Source organism: Plectropomus leopardus, chromosome 1 (assembly GCF_026936395.1).
Source record: "Plectropomus leopardus strain MGB_pleo_1.0 chromosome 1, ASM2693639v1, whole genome shotgun sequence".
Taxonomy (NCBI): domain Eukaryota; kingdom Metazoa; phylum Chordata; class Actinopteri; order Perciformes; family Serranidae; genus Plectropomus; species Plectropomus leopardus.
Genome location: NC_142176.1, coordinates 11144843 through 11167351, shown reverse-complemented (window position 1 = coordinate 11167351; position 22509 = coordinate 11144843). Strand labels below are relative to the sequence as shown.

General features: G+C 40.8%; 1 protein-coding gene across 7 annotated transcripts in view; it reads left to right on the top strand.

Annotated features, from left to right (window-relative positions):
* Window positions 1-22509, top strand: part of tle3b (TLE family member 3, transcriptional corepressor b) — a 44953-nt gene that overhangs the window by 5725 nt on the left and 16719 nt on the right. The window contains exons 5-9 of one of the 7 annotated variants that reach the window (XM_088075256.1): window positions 810-854; window positions 8951-9013; window positions 10714-10818; window positions 16738-16776; window positions 20795-21000. In XM_088075256.1, coding sequence (XP_087931382.1) covers window positions 810-854; window positions 8951-9013; window positions 10714-10818; window positions 16738-16776; window positions 20795-21000 — 458 coding nt within the window. The remainder of the gene's footprint in view (window positions 1-809; window positions 855-8950; window positions 9014-10713; window positions 10819-16737; window positions 16777-20794; window positions 21001-22509) is intronic. The other 6 variants (XM_042491604.2, XM_042491646.2, XM_088075271.1 and 3 more) reach the window with 6 other exon arrangements.

The following is a 22509-nucleotide window of genomic DNA, read 5'->3' as shown; positions in this document are numbered from 1 at the left end:
CAATACATGCGTAATAATATTCCAGTATTAATCCAAATATGGCAATATTCAGAATTTGATACGGGTCATGTAAATAGCATATTCTATTTGAATATTGCAAATCAGCGCATTTTCCAACTAAGACATGTGGGCTTTGCTGGTATTATTAGGAGCATTCTTTGGACATGTATGCAGCACATTCAGAATCTGAATCTCAATTGGGGTTTGCGATACACTGCCTTGTGCTTGTTTATGCGTTGTACACAAACCTGCTAGCCAATAGTTTAAAAAACTGGTGTAGAGATGCATGCCAAAAAGGAAAGTCCACATTTCTGGTCAATTTTGGAGAAACACACCTCCTCTTAAGCATTATGAAAGAGTTGGATATCAACAGGTTTTTGGATATGTGAACATATCGCAACGCTTCTAGCGCACACTCAGAGTATGTACGGCTGCATGTAGACAGGATTATTAGTTGAATGTTTATTTTCATTAGCCATGTAAGCAGCTTTGTAGGAATGTTGTAGAATAAGAACAAAAAATGGAATATGCCACGCACTTAATCCTAGTCACTGTCATACTAGTCAACCAACATTTTTTACAGCATTGTTGCACAAAGAAATGATCAGTTCTTTAGTACAGAAAAGTCACAAATAACTTAGAAGTCCTATTTTGTTTTACCTAATTAAGAACTAAAGATATCATTTCTGGAATCAAGTCTTTAATTACTTTTTTGTTTCAGTGTACAAATGAAAATGCATCTTTTAAAAGCCAGTTTTTAGAGTAACATTATAATGTATTAATGTTTTCTCCTCTCTTCTGTTTTACAGTATTATGAGATGTCCTATGGGCTCAACATTGAGATGCACAAACAGGTATGTAGCCATATCAGGGATTGTCTGTGTACAGCCAAAACACAGGGTTTTTTTTCCCCTAGTGATTGAGGAATATAAACACACACACACACACACACACACACACACACATACCTGACCTTACTTTCTACCCTCATCCTTAAATGGCTTCAGGAGGCATACACACACTGGCTTCCTGTAGTGAAAATGCTGACAGGCTAAACAACACGAAGGGCACGCTGCCTGATGGGGATGGTTTGATAAGATTAAAGTGAAGTATTTGGCAGACTGACTGAGAGGATGTGTTTTTGTGTGGTTTGTCCTTCTGAATGTGTGTGTGTGTGTGTGTGTGTGTGTGTGTGTGTGTGTGTGTGTGTGTGTGTGTGTGTGTGTGTGTGTGTGTGCGTGCACATATGCCCGCACTATTCTGTGTCTGCCTCCTGAGTGCCAGCCAGGCTAAAAGCTCATTAGTTCAGCTGCCACCCAGCACTGGGCATCATGCTGCAGTGGAAAGACTTCTAGAGATGAAAAGGGCGAAAATATCTGCAGCTTCCTCTACACCACCCAAGGAGCCGCTCAGTAGCATGCAGGCATGAAGGAACGGGGAGCAGATATGTTAAAGTCGTCTTAGCTTTAGAAATATTGACCACATTTCGCATCAAGTTCCTTTGTTGGTTTGCTTCCAGTTGATCTTTGGTCCTTCATGTCCAGAGTTTTGGAGGTGTGTTGATTTAGTGTTTGTGCTAACCCTAGTTAGCTTAAAACCTCCCGCACCGCCAACACTGCACCCACAGCAACATACAAAAAGCTCAGCCGCTCTAGCAGAGCTTTTGAGTAAGCTGAGCTCCTAAAGTCTTCTGTATAAAAACAAGTATTTTATTCAGTGACTTTATGTGTCTGCATGTGCAGGTGTTCTCACTTTAACATGTTATCCCTCGGATTCAACAATTTCTGTGGTGCAGAACCAACAAACAATTTGAACAAAGAGTAGACAGAACAATTTCTATACATCTATGATCAAGAAAAAAACAAGGGTGCATGATATCTTTTTTAAACATAATTATCTGCTTATTTTCTCTGAATTAAATTATCTTAGATTGAATATCTTAGTCTTTTGTTTGGACAAAATGAGCTTGCTCAAGATGACATTATGCCCTCTGGGGAATTGCAATAATCATTTGGTATTATTATTTTGACATTTGTGGACTAAATAATTAGAAAAAATAATGGAGAGATGCATCTGATAATGAAAATAGTTTTTAGTTGCAGCCCAAGGTTTGCAAAATTTAATAATTTTAGTGTAACATAACAGTATATATTACAGGCCATAAGATAAGAAGTATGCATGCCATCTGTCTGGTTAACTTTTGGTGTGGTTAAGATAAGAGATCTGTTACTGCAGAAACCAATGTCCTAAATGCAAAACATCAGTGCTTTATAAAAGTCAGATTACACCTGTAAATAACACCACAAAAACAAGTCTGTTTAGCCATGGGTCTGACCCCAGGCCTTTTAGTCAGCCGTGTGAAACCCACATTTTCTTTTCTATTAACCGCCATTAGCATAATCTTTTATTCAACTCACTTGAAAAGAGGAAAAAAAGATTAACTGTGATCTCAAGATGCCCCTCTTTTATCTCTCTACACTTACATTTCCATTTTCTGTGATTCTGTCGTGCCTTCTGTTTCCCTTCGTCACCTCTGCCTCCTCGATTCTCCTTTCCCACCTCCTACTCGTGCCCTTACGTCTTTTCATTGCTTCCCCCTCCTCTGTCTGCCCCGCCACCCTGACGATGTGATGTGAATGATGGCCCTTGTGTCATTAGCCGTGTGATATGATGTATGAGAGTGGGAGTCTGTCAGAGGGGGGGAGGAGAGGCTTCATGGCCCACAGATCCAGAAGGTTAATGGCATCAGTGGGAGGGTAGCCCAGTTGGAAGAGCAGCACACTGCACAATTCATCAGGTGTAGACGTTTTTTGTAGGCGTGTGTGTGTATGTGCTAACTAGCTGTTAGAGCCCCCTCCTCGCCCGTCCGTTTTTGAGTGTTTTTTCTGTCAAGCACTTATCACCAACAAGAAGGTTGCAGGGTGGGGGCGGAGCCGGTTGTTGTGGGTGGATGCTGGTGGACAAAACAAGGGGGGATGGAGACGGGGAAGGAGCGAGAGGCTTCGGGGTAAATGGGTTAATCGACTGGTCCTCTCCTGTGCATCTCCTTTGTTTATCAATAAGCCCGGTGGAGTCGACTCTGAATAATGCATGATTCCTGCCACCTCCCTTTCTCCCATCTCCCCCTCCCCGGTGAACGAGTGTTTGTGATGACATCAGCGAGAGGTAAACAGACAGCCCTTAGCTGTCCCTGTTATTGGTAGGGAGGGAGGGTGGATTATTGGATGCAGGCAGGCACATTACTCCGCTTGTGTTGAAGATTTATTGCAGTGTGAAAAAAGACGTGATAAACTCACTTTGTGTTGTTATCGCTACAAAGCTGGATTGAAAAGCAGGCACAAACCACACACATATGCGCATATAAATAAATACTCATATCCCTTACATGGTAACAGTGTCTTTGCACACACACAAACACACAGTAATTCATGTTCCAACAGACACACAGCTTCCCCGACGCTGCTGCCGAGCTGAATGGTTGCTAGTGGAGGGATCTGTGCGGTTGCCGGGGGGTAATTTGTTTTGACAGTGTCTCTTATGATGGCAAAGAGTGCAGGGTGGAGGTAATCACCCTCGCTTGCTGTCAATAAGTGATTTTAATTAGCGCAGCTCATTAGGCTGCCTCAGCAACATGCCCTGCTGACTTTGTGGTGTGGGTGTGGTGGGGGCTGCTTTGTTTTTCACTACCTCTGTTCTCTGTTGTGGTCCGTGTTTATCTCTCTTGTACGCTTGCCTTCATTTTGATTCCACTTCTCTCTTTTAGTAATTGAAAGCAAAAGGAACAGAAAGAGTAACCATCAACTTATCTAATGCAATGCTTCCTACCAGTGGTGGATGAAGTACCTGAAAGCTATACTTGAATGATAGTACAGATTTATAAGCAGAAAATGACTCTGGTAGTAGGTAATGACACCTATTAGAATATTACTCGAGTAAGAGTCTCATAGTATCCAATCTTTATTCTACTTAAGAATCAAAAGTAATTTTATGACATTTAATGTGCTGAAGTATTGAAAGTAAAATGACAAGTAAATGCTGTTAATTAAAAAAGAGGCAATCCATCAGAATCTTGAGAATTATAGTTTATATCTTCATGCCTGTCGAAATTCATTTATATGTCATCACTGTCATTCAAGAGAGACAGTAAAAACAAATCAATGGTCAGCGTTTTCATGTTGGAATTTAAGGTGTGTTGAGGGATTCACATCGTTAACTTATGCATTTAGTAACATTGCAAGTAAACGTTCCACCTTAAAAATTGCTGGCAGTCGGCCCATTGAATTAAAATATTTTTTCTCGGTGTACAGCTGCTGTTAGAGGCTGTGAAACATCCTTTCATTTCATAGTTGTAGTTTACTAATTTATGAAAAACTTGTATGAAGTCACAGTACATAGTAACACAGTGGTTACATTTAAGCTTCAAAACGAGCCACAACTCATTGAAGAGCAAGAGTGACGTTTCTCTACTGACCAGTCAACCAGCCGTAGTGTTTACAGCTCCACCTTTTAGTACCGGGTCAGCGTGCTCCGTTCCCCAGTTCTATTGGTACCATACACCATTTTTCACAATGAAAACTGAAAAAAAGGAATCTAATGTGTGCCAAACTGAACTAAAATGAAACTGACTGCATGGTGGGAACAAAGCTTTAGGTAGCCATTTTGTGTATCAGCTGTACGTGTCCATTTCCTCACTTGTTGAGTGAACTGGGGAAACGGAGAAAGCGCTTCATCAAGAGGAGTCATGTCCGTTTCCTGGATGGAGGAAGAGGGTGAAAGGAGGAGCAGAGGGAAGGGAGAAAGAGAGCTTGTGCAAATGAATAATTTATACAGGATTCCTGGAATTGTTTGCCAAGGTGATGATGGCCGACCTGTCTCTAAGCCAAAACAAACTGACTGCAAGAACACACTCTCCCTCTCTCCCTCTCTCTCAGGGGAGGTGGACGAGGTTATTGGAGGCTGTGAGACTTGGTTTATTTTGATAGCCAGGCTAGAAAGTCTGGTAGAACAGTGTTACACAATTAGTGTCTTGGTGTGTGTGCAGTCAACCAGCTGATGATGTGTTGATGTGTGTGCCTGTGCACCTTAACTGCATAATTCAAAATGAGATCTATAAAAAATATTGTTTACATGGTGATTTGAAATCGGATGTAATCTGTTGGAAAACAGCCCATTTCCATATGCTCCCCTGCAGAAAATCATGTCACTTCAGTTTTGTGTGTATGAGCTGAAAATAGAATGACATGCAAAATATTCTTCATGCATTTGTAATGAACAAGATACCTCTAAGTGCCTCTTTCTTCCTCTGCTCTGCCTGAGAAGATAATTCCCAAACAGCCCCCACCCACCACCACCACCACCACCACTACCATCATATGCCACTTGGTTTCCTCGCCAATTGAATCCTCGTCAGAGACTCTGCTCTCCACTTGGGGGCTAATGCCTGGAGCGACAAACAGCCAAATGGCTTTCAATGCACCATTGACAGAGGGATGCAATGGAGAGAGAGCCTCTCCAAGCTCTGGTGCTACTAGAAAACCCTGAGTACCTGTAATTGTGGAGCCGCAGTGAAAAGCTTCTGTCGGCTCAAAGGCTTCTGTTTTCAGTGGCTCTAAGTGACAATAAACTCTTTCCAGTGCCTGTCTCTGCCACTAAAAGCACTGTGGAAAATAGTGCCTCCAAAGTAAAGCGGGAGTAATTTAAGAGTGCGGCGAGTCATTGGATGTGATGTGTTACGAGTATTTTTCCCTGCCAAATGGCTGTGAAAAATTCACGTAAATAAGCCATGGGCCCATATGCCCTCCCTAACATGTGTGAACTCTGTCTGAACAGAGTGGAGTGGCTCAGTTTGAAAAGGAAGGAAGCGATGTAGCTGATAAAGGCAGCAATTCAGAAGGGTTGAGCTAGTGAGAAAATTTCATACCAGTTCGATATGAAGCCAAACACCTGACAGGACTAGTTTACGGAATTTTACCAGCTGTCTCACTTTACTTAGCAGTCAGTCCTCGGTGGAACATAATGACAACGTGTCCCAGCTGAAAGCAAGCGTTTCACTATCATGTAGCATCGCGTAACACCGGAGCTATCTGCTCACTCTAAACTTATGAACTTTGCACCTCTGGTACTTTATGTAAACAAACCATGTAGCTATCAGCTGTACACTTGAGATCAGACCAAAGATGTAAACACTTAAAAGATGAGCAGGTAGCCCACGTGCTATCTTTCTATGGTTGTAACGTTTTTAATTAAGAAAACACATATTTAATATCGTGATATTTGTTAGTGTAGCTTATCTTGAGCGATGCTCATGTACCTCAGCAGAAACTTTCAGCTTCCAGGTGATTTCCCTATAGCCAGATAACAACTTGTTTAGGTTTTTGTAGTGAAAAAAGTAGGTTTTGTATGAATAATTCTACATTTTAATGTCATGAATCAGCCGGTCCTCATCCACTTCCAAAGCTAGAGACAGTTAGAAACAGCCCTTTACTTGCAGTAAGGACAGTTCTTTCATCGGCTTCAAATCCAAAATGTTGTCATGTTGGTGAAGTTTTAGTCTTTTAAGAGAATAACTCCATGTCACCTTGTCTCTTCTCATCTCCTCAAAAAGTAAACAAGTGTCAGCAGGGTGTGTCGCTCTGCCCCCTCTCCTGAAATGTGACTTCTGTCATGTTTGATACCGGCTGCCTCCACTTGGCAGTAAATTACACACGACCTGTGTGACACTAGTTGCTTCATCAGTAAGTTAACAAACATGATATTATATTAATTACGTTGTCACATTGCTTAAAAATCCAGTTTATTTGAATTTAGCGCAGTGGTAGGCCATTTTTAAAACTGCCAGAATGTGACACCCAAATGTTGTTTCAGCCAGTTTGATAAATCAAAGTTTAAGGTTTAAGTTCGTACAATGGACTGGAGCGGAAATCGACCCATGTCTAGTGACTCATGCATTCCCTCACATTCTCCTTAGCTGTCACAGGTAAAATGTGCTGTATCAAAAATAAGGCCAGAAAAAGAAAAACAAAAATGCAGAGGAAGTCTGTTCTATTGTTTTATTTCCTGGCTCCAAAGTAATATTTTGACTCAGGGGTAAATTTCAGAGGAAACTAAAGGTTCAGGAACATTTACCCTCAAAAATAAAAAAATCCAACTGTGAACACATGATCTCAGCTCTCAAAGCACCTGGTGCTCCAGCTCGCCTTTCAGGATGAACTGCAGAGAGAAACCTGTGTTTTTTAGTACATTGCACTGAACAATCCAACACAAAGGGCAGAGTGCACCTGAATTCCATGAATGTTTTTTGGCTCTCGAGTGGTGATTTGCTTCGAACAAATGGATGCCTTTCTTTGTGAATCGGTTTGCAGCGAGGGTTTGTAATGTTGTTGCTCTAATAGCCGAGTGTATCTGCATACCGCTGTTTCCTACAAGCCCCATGTTGCTCCCCTTGCAGCCATTTCCAGAGAAGTGGTGTGATACTGAAACACTCTAATCCTACTGTGTGTCATTGTATCCAGCCCCCGCTAATGATGATGGTTTATGAGTCTCCGTAGAGCTCCCTCCCTCTCTCTTCTTTCGCTCTCTCTATGTCAGCCCCCCCACAACCCCTCCTCCAGTGCAGCCCGCTCCCCACCTCCCCACTCCCAGTTATCCCTCATTAATTTCCCGTGCCGATCAGATCGACAGGCCGAAAATTCAATTTAATGACCTGCCTCTTTGCTGCGCCTAATATGATTTTACAGGCTGTTCTGGTCAGGGCCCCAGCCCAATTTACATAACGATCAGCCGTGCCAGATAGCGTTGCCCCAGCAACAGAAGAGGGGGAAGACGAGCGAGGAAGAGGAGGAAGGAGGGAGGGCACAGAGGAGAGAAGTGGAGATTAGCAGGGAGGGGGTGTGAAGGAGTGTATGGAGGAAGAGAGAGAAAGCACAGTGCGTCTAAGGTCAGACAGGAGGTTGTGAGATAATTCCTGACAGGCCAGCAAAGCTCTGTCCCCCCCCCCTTTTCTCCTTTTCTTGCCCCCCCCCCCACCCTTTCTGAATGAAGAGTGACACAGAGAGCTGTGCAAAAGGCTACCAGCACCTCCTGTCCCCCCTTTTCCTCTTTCTTTCTCCTCCTCCCTCCTCCCTTTCACAGTCAAAAAAGGTTAAGAGAGAAAATGAGTGGAATGCGGCAGCGTATAAAACGGCAGGACGAACCCCCCCCTCCCCCTGCACACCTGCTGGGCCTCCACCCCTAATCTCTCACAATCAATTAGTTCACCTCCCCCGGTTCAGTCAAACTACATTACCTGAGTGTCAAATCAGCGCGTTTCACTTCACCATTCTTCACAACCACACCCCACCCCGTCTCCTTTATTCTGCTTTCCACTTTTGTGTTCTTCTCCTCCTCCTGTCTCTGTGGAAATTTTAAAAAAGGAAATGGGTTTGGGCAAAATGTCTTGGGACATTCGAGTGCGGTAGGCGGGCAGCGCAGCATATCCATTTGTCCAAATGCAGCGCTGCAAAGTGCTCTATGCTCGTCGAGCCCTGCAGTATCATCTTACTCTCCCAGCTAATATTCTGCGGTCGATACCAAAGATGCCTCTGATAGATAGGACCAGAGAGTTAACCTGTCTGCTTCAGCGTGCCCCACCCCCCTCTCTATGGGCCGTAATTATGAAGTATAGACCTCATTATGGCCTCTCCAGCCAGATGGCATTAGCATATTTCAGCCTCCTAATAAAATAAGGCCGAAGTCTAATGGAGGCAGGAGAGAGGGGGAAGTAAATTTGTTCTAAGGCGGTCCCAATTTAGTGAAGAAATACAGGGTTTGTCCAGATGGACGCTACAAACATTTTGTGTGCACAAAATGCCCACCCTTTTGTTTTATAGGTACTTTAACTGCTTGATTATAATGTTGCCAGTAATGCGCAGTATACTGATCGTTCTAACGTTTTCTCTCTCTTCTCCGACAGACTGAGATCGCCAAACGTCTCAATGCAATTCTGGCTCAGATCATGCCGTTCTTGTCACAAGAGGTGAGTGTCACTCCAGCTTGCAGCATTTTTAGTGTGAGAATAATTTCATTCACTATGTTCAATAAGTGTAATTTTGATTTTTGCTGGCTATTGTGCAGAGACTCGGTCCACGGGATGTATTAGAATGATAAGGCATCTGAAATAGTCTAAGACGTGCATTTAATGCAGAAATGGGACTATAGATTTTAAAGGGATAGTAGAAGTAGGCTGGAGTCTGATACGGAAACTTAGCAATATACTGCTCTGGATGGGGGTCAGCAACAAAACATATTTTAGCCACTTAAAACAACTCCCACCAAAGAAAAGAGAATCCATATCAGTTTAAGTGTACACTATATTGAGAGTACTGTTACTGGTTTATCTTCCAGTCAGATTTGGCTTTAGTTCCCCAGTTATGCTGTCTTCAAAGCCACCAGACTCAATTGACAAAAACTGTGATTTTAGCTGGCTAAACACAGGAGCTGCTGGTCTATGTCACTGCTTCGGTCAGTTAGTTAGTTAGTGTTATTGTGCGACTATGGTCAATCCAAATTAACTTATTTAACCACCAAAGTCACATAATGACGCAAACTAACTGATAGCAGTCGACCAGCAGCTCCTGTGTTCAGTGATGTTAAATCACTGTTTTTCTCAGTGGAGTCTGGCTTTGAGGAGAGCAACATAATGACTTAATTTTCCAATTAATAATCAATGTCTGACAACAATTTTGTGAAAATACTCTCAATATAGCATACACATTAATTGATATTGATTTTTTTGAGGTGGGAATGTTTTTTTAGTTGGCTAAAACAAATTTTGTGGCAGACCCCGTCCACAGCAGTAGGTTGCTTAGCTTCTGTGTCAAACTCCAGCCTGCTTTTCCAAAATGCAGGTGAGCTGACTGATGTCTGCTGTTTGTAATACACAGATTATGGATAAGAACCCCGTACAGACCTACTTCAAAAGATACAACCTAACCCTTCTGAGCAATTATTTTAAGCATTTAAAGGTCATTGAATTTTAGCAGCACAATCCCCCACTGAATAATACATTTCAGTCACAAATTAAATAAAAACAAGACAGATATTTGAGTCACCTGCCAGACTAGAATGAGAGTGCTGCTCTGCACTGTGAGACTAAACATGCAAAAAACCATAAAAACAAGCAAATTCTTTTGACCTGTAGGAAACTAAAATTGTTTTTCCTGATCTCCTGAAACAGATTTCAGTTGAACCGTTTTTTATTCATTTCTCACGGTACGGCAGGGCAAAGTTATCCTAACTGTCACTCTTAAGGAAAACTGTTAACGCCCACATCAATGTAAATTATGCCTCAGGGATGCACAAACATTGTTATGCCAAAGCTGTGCTTCATTGGTGGATATACTCTTGATTAAATTCCTAACAGTGATTGATGTATCATTGGTTAATCATAAACATCCCTTGTTATTGTATATTGTATTACTAAGAGATTCCTTATTATGTACATCAGTGCTGATAATGCAGATGCAGAGTCTCTTTATGGGACTGTTGTGACTTTGAGCAGGATTAAATTACTTTTGTGCAATATGGAGCATATTTTCCCCCCTTAGCTAAAGTGCCTATTTGTAGACTTTGAAGGTTAAACCCTCAGTACAGGCCTGAATATGAGCTTTTTTTAGACTTTTGTAATGAATTCTCCTCCATCCGGAGTCTAATCTTTGTGTTTTGTGTGTCCGGCAGCATCAACAGCAGGTTGCTCAGGCTGTTGAACGGGCCAAGCAGGTGACGATGACTGAGCTAAATGCGATCATCGGGGTACGTGGACTTCCCAATCTGCCTCTCACTGTGTGTATACCCCCTTTTTCTTCCTTCATTTGACCCGAGGACAGGGGCAAAACTGCATGCTTAGAGGAGGACCGGCACTCCAGTACAGACATATACGCTGTTTAAACGTGCCACGTTACGCTTACGGGTTTATTTTACCTTTATGCGCTTCAGCTGAAGTGGTGCATGTCAAGGATAACCTGGGAAAGGGTAATGGATTCGGGAGGAAAATAGGGGTGAAAAGGGAATAAGAGTAGCTTAGTGTATTAATCTGCAAACGTTTTCCTCCTCCAGTCTGTGGCATTTGAGCGTTCAGACTGAATACAAACTAGCTATGCCATGTCCTCCTCACTTGTGCAGACTTGCCCCAGTCTCCGGCAGTTTATTATGTTTTGATTTAAGTTTGCAATGTTTGCATTGGTGCTGTCAATATGGTCTTCACTGCTGTAATTTCTGTGATTGTTGGTTAACCATGACCTGTCAGCACGCTGTGTGCAGTTCCTAGCAGCAGCTGTGCTCCTCAGGCAGAGTCAGGGAACATCTGATATACAGTAACAGACTCCAGGCTCAGATCAGATTGTGGTGTTTCTCAGATTTCACTTTAGCGCCACACTAGTTTTTGATCCGGACAACAAGCTTACCCTTACCTCTGACCCTGCAGCAGCAGGAATTAGAGCGGTCAGGTTGGGACAAGCATTGTGATTGTAACCGAGATTAGCAGTGTGGACGAAAGCAGGTACTGAGCACTTGAAAGGTGTAGTGGGTGAAAGATTTAGGCTGCATCCAAACAGTGTTGGCAGAAAGGAAGAAGAGGAAAAACTCATGTTTTTCTGACTCAGGAGCATTCACACAGTGCTAACTTTGTCACATCATATACATGAGCAACTTTTGTTTCTAGGGCTGCAACTAACCATTGTTTTAACTGATTAATCAGTGAATCATTTAGTATGTAAAATTTCAGAATACTACCAAAAAAGTGCATCACAGTTTCATAAAGCTATGAGTGACGTCTTGCTTATTTTGTTTGACCAACAGTCCAGATGTTTACTTATTTATTATCACATACAACACATACATGCTGCAAATCTCACATTTGAGAATCTGGAATCAGCAGTTTTTTAAAAAATTTTTTTCTTGAAAAGTGACTTGAATAGTTAATGGATTATTAAAAGTACTATATTGCTGTTGAAGTAAAACCACGTGGAAAAGAAGTATTATAGGCCCTTGTTAATTAGCTGAATTAATTCTATTGGTGCTAATATTGGCTTTTCTTCCAAGTGTAAATGCCCTGACAGACCAGGCTGTTGGAGGTCTAACGGTTAATGTCGAGCCGGCGCTGAGATTCTGTCGTGCTGTTCTCTGCGTTTGTCCCGAACCTTGTTGGCCCTTTTTTGGCCCTTTTTTGGCCCTTGTTTGGCCCTTGTTTGGCCCTTGTTGGCTTCTTTACAGCTGATTCAGGGTATTGAATCTGCAACAGCGAAAGTAAACAAAGCGCTAAAGTCAAGGGGGAGTTAGATCAAAACAAACTTGATATTATGGTTTGAACAACATTACCTCTGTATTATTGTGTTTCTCTGTAGGTTTTTGAGATCTAAGAACATTTAGCTTGTAATTTTGCTGTTTTTTTAACCCTTATTATATTAAAAGTACATTTTCTTATGTTTGATTCATTTGAGAGCATCTACAGTGATCTAAACTTTAATAGAGGAAAGGACTTCAAAAATCAGTAATTGACCTTTTAATTGTACCCACAACTGTAAACACACACAAAATCCACTCTGGCCATGTATACTTTTTAGTGATTTGATCTTCCATCTGCTTTTATTTAAAAACTATCAGCCAAGCTGCTTTTTAATAGCCAGCTTGGACGCAGATGGATAGCTGACCCTTTTGATTAGCCCTCTGTAATTAGAGGTTAGTCAGCGGTTAGCTAGTCCCAGTGGTAGAGGGTCAAGTCTAATGAGAGGCAGATATCGAAATTCGATTAAGGTAAATGAGCCAGGAGCACAACCCCCAGTTTTCAAGGTAATTACTTCCTGTTTCCTTTCCTTTCCTTCTTTTTTTTTTTTTTTTTTAACCATCTTGGTCAGACAACAGGAGTGACCCTGCCGTCATTAAGGGTGGGTGCGCGCGCGCGCACACACACTCACACACACACACACACACACACACACACACACACACACACACAGAGAGAAAAACAGACTTTAATTATTGGGGCGAAGACATGGTGGCAGGTGATCAATCTCCATGTCCCTGCAGTGTGAGTGAGGCGGTGCTGCCGTGGCGTTCTTGTCATTAAAGTCTCGGTGATATTCAGAGAGCATCAGACTCTGGCAGCTTCCTGCAGCAGCTCGATCAGAAAATAGGTTTGAGTCCACACACACACACACACACACACACACACACACACACACACACACACACTAGACGGTGGCTAGATACTTTGATAGTTGTTTTGGATGCAATATGTACATTATGTACATGCTATTTTACATCAGGCTGAAATTATTAATATATCATTAGAAATGTAATAGCCAGCTATTTGGATAATCAGTGTAATCCTGAAAGTCTTATATGGCGTAAAAAGACAAGCTACTTTTGCCAGATTCAGCTGCTCAAAGGGAAGAAATATCTCTAAATGAATTATCTCTGGAGTTAAGCTGATGGTTGAACAAAGCAAGCAATATGAAGACATCACCTTAGACCAGATGTTTTGCAAACTACCAATTAATGTATAGCAGAGCAAGTTGAACTACAGTAAAGCTACCCCACAGAGAAATCTTGTTTGGTTAACTAAAGCTAGCTAGAAAAAAATGTTTAAGCTACTTTGTAAAAAAATAAAAGATTTATAAATAATAATGTTTATGTGATACAAAATTATAACGAAATATAATTTTCAAAAAAAGTCACATGCAAGAAAAAAAAAACACTTTACCGCGAAAAATGCCCACTTATTCACAGGTCTTAAATTTAAAAAAAAAAAAAACACTATTAAAGGGAAAGTGCAGGAAAGTCAGCTTTGGTTTTGTATATGCTTTCATCAGACACCTGCCGTCAGAAACTAGAGTCCACGTTGGGGTATTGCACCAAGCAGGATTACTCAGTCAGGGAACTTACAAAATCATTCCTTACCTTTTATGGTCCAGATCTGCTTGTAGTTTTAGTCGTTAACGCTGCAAAAATGTATTTAAACTACCAGCAAGCTACTGCAAAATGTGGTTAAACTACTAGTTTAATTACACTTAGTTTACTACTCCCCAGCACTATCTGGACTGTGGGAAACTGAGCTGGCCATTTCTAATGATTTTGGTAGACTAAATGACCTGATAGACTTAATAAGTAATTGATTAACTGAAAAATATGAATTAAAAAGATTTGTTGCAGCCCTAATTTCCTATTTTTAATCAAATAATGTTAAAGAGGTTTAAAAAATAGCCTCTTTTTTATAGAAATCCATCTTAAAGTTGCCGCCAAATGCAGAAATAGGTGAAGGTGGATTCACCTGACAATGAGGGAGCTGCCAGATTGTTTTCACCAAGGACGTATAAAAACCTGTGAACACTCAGAGCTTATAAATGATAACATTGTTTGCATCATACAAAAACATGAGTTACCTACAACCTTAGCAAGTTGAACTGTGTTAAGGTGACAGGAAAACTAAGACAAAAATGCAAACTAGTCTCCTCCATCCCACTCTCTGTTTTGCATGAGTTTTGGCTCGAGGCGACACATGATTGAGTTTGATTTGACAAGTGTCAGAGGTGCTGTCTCATTTCCATTTCTCCTACACTCATTTCCATGATGTCAGCACAAAGTAAGATCGTACTTAGATAATGGTTAACGAGTCAGTTACAGGTGTTGTGCTGCTTATCACCAACCCTTATTCAAATGTTAATCTGTGGAGCACACAATGTGAAGTTTTACTCTGCCTGGTTTTGCTTCTGCTAACAGTGATCTCCTCTGTGAAATATTTGCATGTTTTATTTGCGTGCGCATATTTACTTTGTTACAAAAGGTCATATGTCCATCTGGTTTGAGTGTGTAGGCTTTTTTATTAAGTAAGAGTCTCCACACGGACACATGGTTTGAGTTATCAGCAGCTACGCATTTGTTAAAGTCTGAGGTTTTTTTCAGGGTTTCAGGATCATCGCACATGGAGCCATGAGGATTTTTAGTCTTTTGTAGCTGACCATTTCATTTTATGTTACTTACAAATGCGATATTAGCTTGTATTCAAGCTTAGTTTTAGTGGTGTTTTTTTAATTAATTTGTAGTTGATAATCCATCGTGTAAGGTTTTTAAACAAAACTGCCTCCAAATAATCCTTGCTTCCAGCCTCTTAAAGGTCCCATATTTAAACAATTAAAATTACATCTGCACTGTTTATATGGGTCTATGAAAGACTTCTGTAATTGTGTTAACAAAAAAAAATGTGGATTTGATTTTACTCTGCTTTTCCAAGGGCCTCTTTCTGTCTCTCCCACAAACAGAAGAGATTTTGCTGTTAGGCGGAAGAAACAGCCCACGCCTTATTTATGGTCATCAGTGAAACACTCTGATTGGCTAAGCACAGATCAATGATGTCAAGGCTGTCTGAGATCAGATTTTGACATAAGGCTATGATAAACATGCCTATAGGGTCGGTAAAACCTTACCAGTTTGAGCCTGAAGAATCAAATAATGTTATTAGTGATGTTAATGTTAGCAATTGTGAGTCTATAAACCAGTACAATACCACAAAATTAAACTTTAAAATAGATTCACACATGGAGAAAAAGGCAGTTTCACTAGAAATCAATTCTATTTTGCCACTCTAAACAGTAGCCTATGCACCAAGTTGCATTGTGCAGCCACCAGTAACTACTGTTCTAGAGTGCAGAATAATTGATTTCCAGTAAATTGTGTAACATAAGCCGCAATCAAAAAGGCAAAATTTTACATTACAAATGGGAAGAAGTGTTGTCAATTTTAACACCAGTAATCTGTAGCCTCTACAGACTGCACAAAAACCCACTAACACCTGCTAACATCTGGCTTTATTGTGTAATGAGAAAGTTTACAATTGACATTAACACGCATGTCAGTTGACTTTGATTGGCAGTGATAGAAACAACCGAGTGAATGCGCTAATTTTAGCCCCTTTACCGGCGAGATGCAATGACACACCGACACAATATACTGTCCATCTCGACCTAAGCAGGGCTGAAACAATTTTCCAAATTAGTCTGTTTGAAAGAAAGACTGAATAAGAAATATGTAAAGAGAAGTAACCACAGTAACATTTTTCACTGGCCTCCATGCTGCTTTCTAGTGTTTACTAACCTATTTTTTGGCCTCTTTTGGTCTGTGATGTCAAACATGACACACCAGTAGAGGAAAAACAAAAAAAAACAGAAAGGCATACTTTTCAGCTGCAGAACTGTGTACACAGTTAGTCTATTGGCAAAGAGAAATAAGTTTATAAGCTATTCTTAGCAGGTTTTCCATAGTTTAGCAAAAATGTGCGTACACACGCTAATTTTGGTAGAAAAGAGGTATAAAGCATTAGAAGATGCATCACCCATAAGAGCACGAAAAGTTCATCAAAGCAAAAGAGAAAAATACAGGACAAACTTTATTATAAAGCTGCTCTCAAATGGTGTCAGGTTCGTATCAGCTGATACTCAAATTCAGCTAACCAGAAAGTAAAAATGGTATCCGAATATCTCTATCTTCAGTGTGGATCTTTGATTGTTTTCTTTGCTTTCTTTGGCAGTAAACTGAATATTTTGGGGTTTTGGACTGTTGATTGCACAAAACAAGCAAATGTCACCTTGCACTCTGGAAAATTTGGGCGTGTCTTCCAGTTTTTATATGCAGGATTTGTAACTGTCCTCTTTAGCTTTGTTGCGTGTATCATCTCTGGCTGAATCTGTCCTCCTCTCTTCTTTGACTCAGCAGCAGCAGCCGCCTCATAACGTCTACCCAGCCTTCATGGTCAGTGTTCAGCTCTCTAAACGTAGACAAACAATATGTCCTTAACGAGTGTTCTGAATTGCTTGCTGGGAGTCTAACATGTCTGTGTAAGGGGACACTGATGCCTTTCCAGAGATAAAGCATGACATTGTGTGTGTTATTTTTTATATTTTTATATTTTTGGCAGCCTGTCCTTTGTGTGCCTTGCTCGGGTGTCGCAGATTTGACGGCACTTTATTTCTAACCTAAAAAGAAAATCGTTTCTCCGTGTCTCAATCCTTATTCCAATACTGAGCTCACTCAGGTCTGTTTTTAGCGTGGGATGTAGTCTAATCTTTGTCGCGACAACTGAAGAAAATATGATGATCCACAGAAGCTGTTGTAAAGCACAGGATAAGTAGGTAATGTGGCGATCATTGCCAGACTTATTAAGCCAGTCTGCCAGCTGGTTTGTGCTGGTGCTGTTGACGCTTGTTCCACCTGACAGTACTGTTCTGCAGGGAGCCAGCTTCGCCTAGTTAACTTTAATTGCCTGTTTCCTGTGGAAGTTGCCTGAGCTGCGGCGGCATTTACACATAATGAAAAAAGATAAGTGTGAAAGGAAGCCAGCTCTTTATCCATGAATATTGAATTGGAAGCAATTTATTTTCTGAATTTTTTCCCTCTTTCTCTCCCTCTCTCTCCCTCACTGCTCCCCTCCCTCGTCTCTCCTCTGCTCCTCTCCTCAGCCATAGCTCGTTAATGAGGCTTCTTGATAATGATCCCTGCACGCTTTTCCTCATTAGGCACACTCAATAGGGACGTCCCTGCCTCAATCCCTCGCTCACTCTCTCTTTTCATTCTCTTATTTTCTGATTCTGCCTCTCCCTTCTTTTCTTGCTCCAGCTGCCCTTCTTTCTCTCCTTTTTTTGCTCGCTTTTCCTTTTCCACAACAAATGGGCTGCTCGGCACACCAGTACAATATCGATTAACAATGCCGCCCCTCAGTTGCTTCAATCCATCGTGCGATTTCAGGTCCAGCTCGACATAATGAGCTGCCTGAATAATGGCCGGCCGCGAAATAAACCTTTAAATGTGGTAAGCCACTAGATACACCCTCGTCTACTTTCTCCATTTTATGTAATGAATGTATGGATGAGGCTATTGAAGTTCTATCCAGCAAGCAGAATAGCAATCATGTTTTTTCTTTTTTGTCTTCTTTGGAGAGGCATTTGATAGATGTGCTAAGTGTTATTTAACCTTGTTTTAAAGCACTTGCTTCCCTCTTGCCTGAGTGGCTATTTAACTCCTGTCTATCTACTCACTACTCTCTGGCTGCTCTCACAGACGGCCATGGCCTCTTGGGAAGTGTGAGTGTGTGTGTGTGTGTGTGCGTGTGTGTGTGTGCTTTCTCCACGGTGTCTGTGCTTAACAGCATTTTGCTGGAGTAGTGGGCACGCTTGCTTGGTTTTCCAAAGTGTTGAAAGGTTTTGAGGTTTTCAAGTGTAGACCTATTGATTTTTTAACTGTCACAACTATGAATAAAGCACGGCAGTTTGGCAGGGAGGGAAAAGCGCTCTGGATCATTTTGGACAAACAGAGGTGACATGTTGTTGAGTTGGACATAGTTGTCCAAGAAAAGTCTCGTACCATAAATAAACAATAAGCAAAAACAACAGTGGAGCAGAGCTGTAATAAGTGCAGAGCGTGATGTGAAAAGAGTAGCAGGTCAGAAATATAAACCTGGAGGCAAAGATCATTCATGTGCAAACCATTAGCACAGAGCAGATTCAGACAGAAAATTAATCAACAGCGATTTTGATTTGATTTGTCGAAGCATGTTTCCAGCTTCTCAAATGTGATGATTTGCTGCTTTCCTTTGTTTTATATGTTTGCAAATTTAATATATTTGTGTTTAAAATTGTCACTCAAACAAAACCAATAATGCAAAGACATCAGTTTAGGTTCCCAATTGGTCCAGCAGTGAGGTCCAGATTTCTTCTGATTCATTAGGTCAAGGTCCGCACATTAGATAAATTACCAGATATTTAATTTTATTTCATAAAATATAAACAACACAATGGATTAGAACACAAAGAAATGAACATATTGCAAGAATAAACAGAAACATCACTTCAAAATAAAAGCTCTTTGCCGCAAATTACATGTACTTCAAAAAAAAAGGGTGTTTTTTTAACAAACTCGACATGTTCACAAGTCACTTGCTGTCCGTTCAGAATGGACCTGTGACCCACTTTTAGACCAAGCATCACCAGTTTGAAACCACTGATCTAGAAAGTGGTGACTGGTAATTTTCACCATTTCATGGAACTTTACACTCTAAATAATGAATTGATTGATTAAAAAAAAATACACGACAGATGAAAATTAAGCCCCTTTTGTTGTAGATTAAAAATAAACACCCACTAACATCTGGCTTTTGTACCTAATGGAGTTATTTGTAATTACCAGCCACACAATCGAGCCGGATGGGGGAAAGTATTTCACCCTTTAAATGACCTATTTTTAATTACCAGCCATCCAGTGCAAGCCTCATCATCATAACAGCAATGTCAAGTGGTTACATTAAGGTGAAATGGTCGACATTTTTTTAGTTGGTCTACTACTCTGTTCATACAATCACAGTTTACAGTCATGAGTCATAAGTGAAGGAAACTCATAACTGACAGCAGAGCAAGAATACAGCCGGTCAAAATCAGGCAGCTATCCTCTGAAGATATGTTTCGGTAAATTGTCAACATGCTTGTGATGGAGAAAACAGTCGTTTTCCTGGAGCTTCTGCCATCGCTGTGTTTCTTACACATTAACTAATTCACTGAGACTGTAACTTCTATGCTGTATCCATTGACTCTATGCTCCTGCCGCCTCAACTTCTTCATCCTCTCCTGCGGCACACGGGAGACTACAGCGGCTCACTATCGCCTCTCAGGCCAGGATGTATTAAACGTAGGCATCTTGGACATATCGTCAGAGGTGTTCTTCACACTTGGTTGATAGGGTTAGTTTTAAATGTTTTAAACTAAAATTATGGCCAGATCTTACATAGTGCACCTTTTAATGGAAAAGTTAAAATCTCTATTCACTCCCAGAGTAAATGACTTTGCAGTAGTCACAGGTATTTATCTGCTCCATCTCTGATTGGCAGTAGTAGAAATACGACACCGGGGTAGGCACATTAATTTGAGCCCCTTTGGCAGCTCAAAGAAATGGCACCAGAAAATACCGACCATCTCTGTTCAAGCAGCTCTTGAACTTCGTTCAAAATTTATTCTGCAAGGTGTTTAAAAAGAAAGACTAAATAAGTAAAAGAAATGAAAAAGTAACCACTGCAACACTTTCACTGGCCTCCATGCTGCTTTCTACTATTCACTTACCTATTTATTGGCAAGTTTAAGATGTCGAATGTGGTACACTGGGAAAAAAGGAATCAGAAAGGTGTACTTGTGTACTGCTAGCAATTGGAAAGTAGTCTATTACCTATTTAAACAGCATTTCTTGTGTTTAAAAATCCGTATACACTTCCTAATTTGGTTGGAAAGTGTTAAACTGTTAGTTGCAGCTCTACTTTGCACTGCTGTGCCAGCACAGGTTGTAATCAGTGTTATAAATCGGCCTAAAAACAGATTAAGTTGCTATAATGTGACACACTGCTGCCCCATGGTGCCAACCTTGTCTATTTTGGGATCATACAGCACAGCCAAACACTAAAGACCTTGAGAATGGGAGATAAAGTTATAATTAACATAATTAAAGTATTGTCTTTCAGTTCTCTGACACTTTGAACCAGACGATAACCGTACTGTACATCCACAGCTATGAACAGAATCAGTTTTTCCCCTCACAGTGGCAGTGACAGTGAATGAGCTGGATCAGCATGTTGGCAGCTGCTGTCAGTCTGCTATTAGGCATAAACGGTTTGGCCTTGAACTAAATGTTGTCAGAGCCAGCGCTAATGCATGAGTGGAGTGCGGTCATTCATGGATTCACTTCCCAGCCGACCCACTTGTCCTCTGTCTTGTCTCTCTGCGTTTGTTTACAGCAGCAGCAGCTTCAGGCTCAGCACCTCTCTCACGCGGCCCACGGCCCGCCAGTCCAGCTGCCCCCACACCCCTCGGGCCTGCAGCCGCCCGGCATCCCACCTGTGACGGGCGCTGGCTCCGGCCTGCTGGCTCTGGGTGCTCTTGGCAGCCAGGCCCACCTGCCTGTAAAGGATGAGAAGAACCACCACGACCTGGAGCACAGAGGTGAGGAGCACAGCCTGCCACACACACACACACACACACACACACACACACACACACACACACACACACACACAGCCTGCAGCATGTTAGTAGTGACAGGTGGTTTTAACGGCTAACTGGTTTCATCAAAGAAACATGTCACTGTATGTTTTGAAATGTAAGTGTTTATGTACAGAATTACTGTGAGGAAATATTTATACAGGGTTAGGTATAATATTTTTGGCCTTACTACAGACATATTTTGACATGAAAATAAAACATTAGGAGTGTGTATTCGTTTAATCAGATTGATTTGTTCTTATTCTTGTCTTAATTCTTGTTTGATTAGATCAAGGTGTGGATGGTGAATATTGGGGCCTAAATTGGCAATATTCATGTTTAAAATTAACTTTTTTATAAAATTGAAAAAAAGTAGAGAGAGTAGGATTTGATAAGAATTTACTTCCAACTACTACTTTTCGGACGTGAAACACTTACTGAATATGTCTGATGGGCACTCTGGTGTTGTTTTTCTTGCTAATATTTTAATTTGTTCTCCAATTTTATTTGGCATGATTGAAATAAAGATCTAACCAACCAACACTAACCACTGTGTATAGAATAAATGTGCTTTAAGAAGAGGCAGAAAATACAATGTAGAAACAATCAGCCCAGATGCTGGTGGTGATAAAGCAGTTTTTCAGAAATGTAGGTGGTATAGATCATCTAACAGATATTACAACCCTGTTGTGTTATTCAAAATAAGTACCACTTTCTTATTAGTCACCCTATGTAAATTGTTTAAATTGTAACTTCTGGCTATTAGTTACAAGCCAATGATATTATTGAGATTGTGAAAATTGTGTGTTGCTAGTTGATTATTAATTGTCAAGTCAATAATAAATGCAGAAAGGCAAATATCAGCCAATTTTGACGTTCGGCCATTAAATTGGCGCATGAGCTTTCTGAGTTTGTAAGTCATCTGTAGTCATGAACATTAATTCATAGAGGTTATTTTTAGTAATTCCTCAAGTCTGTAGTTGTAAATATTAGTAAGAAGGTTCACACAGTCATAGAAAACCTGGAAAAGTCATGGGATGTTGTTGTGTGTACTTAAATTGTTACAGTAATCTTCTGTGAATAACGTTTCTCGTAATGTTTCTGTAGTTGTCGATGTAGGGTAGCTCTATTATGTGTCAGTGTGTGACCTACTTTAACATCACGTACGTTTTTTTATTTTCTCCCGTTGTTTCGTCTCTCCCTCCACGTATGCCAGCTAGCTAAAATTACGATTACAGGCGAGGGAAAAGTCATAGAAACCTTTTAAAAATATTTATCTTGAAAATATGAGAACCCTGATAAAGGGTCACAGCTCTTTTCAAGGAGGTCAGAGGTCAAACCTGATTGATGAACTAATAAACACCAGCCATAAAGCGTCAGTAAATGATTGATCAAACATTAATAAAGCTGTTAGTTACAATTTTTATAAAAAGTGGCTTATTAGTAAGTGTTGCCAAAATTAAGTATGTAG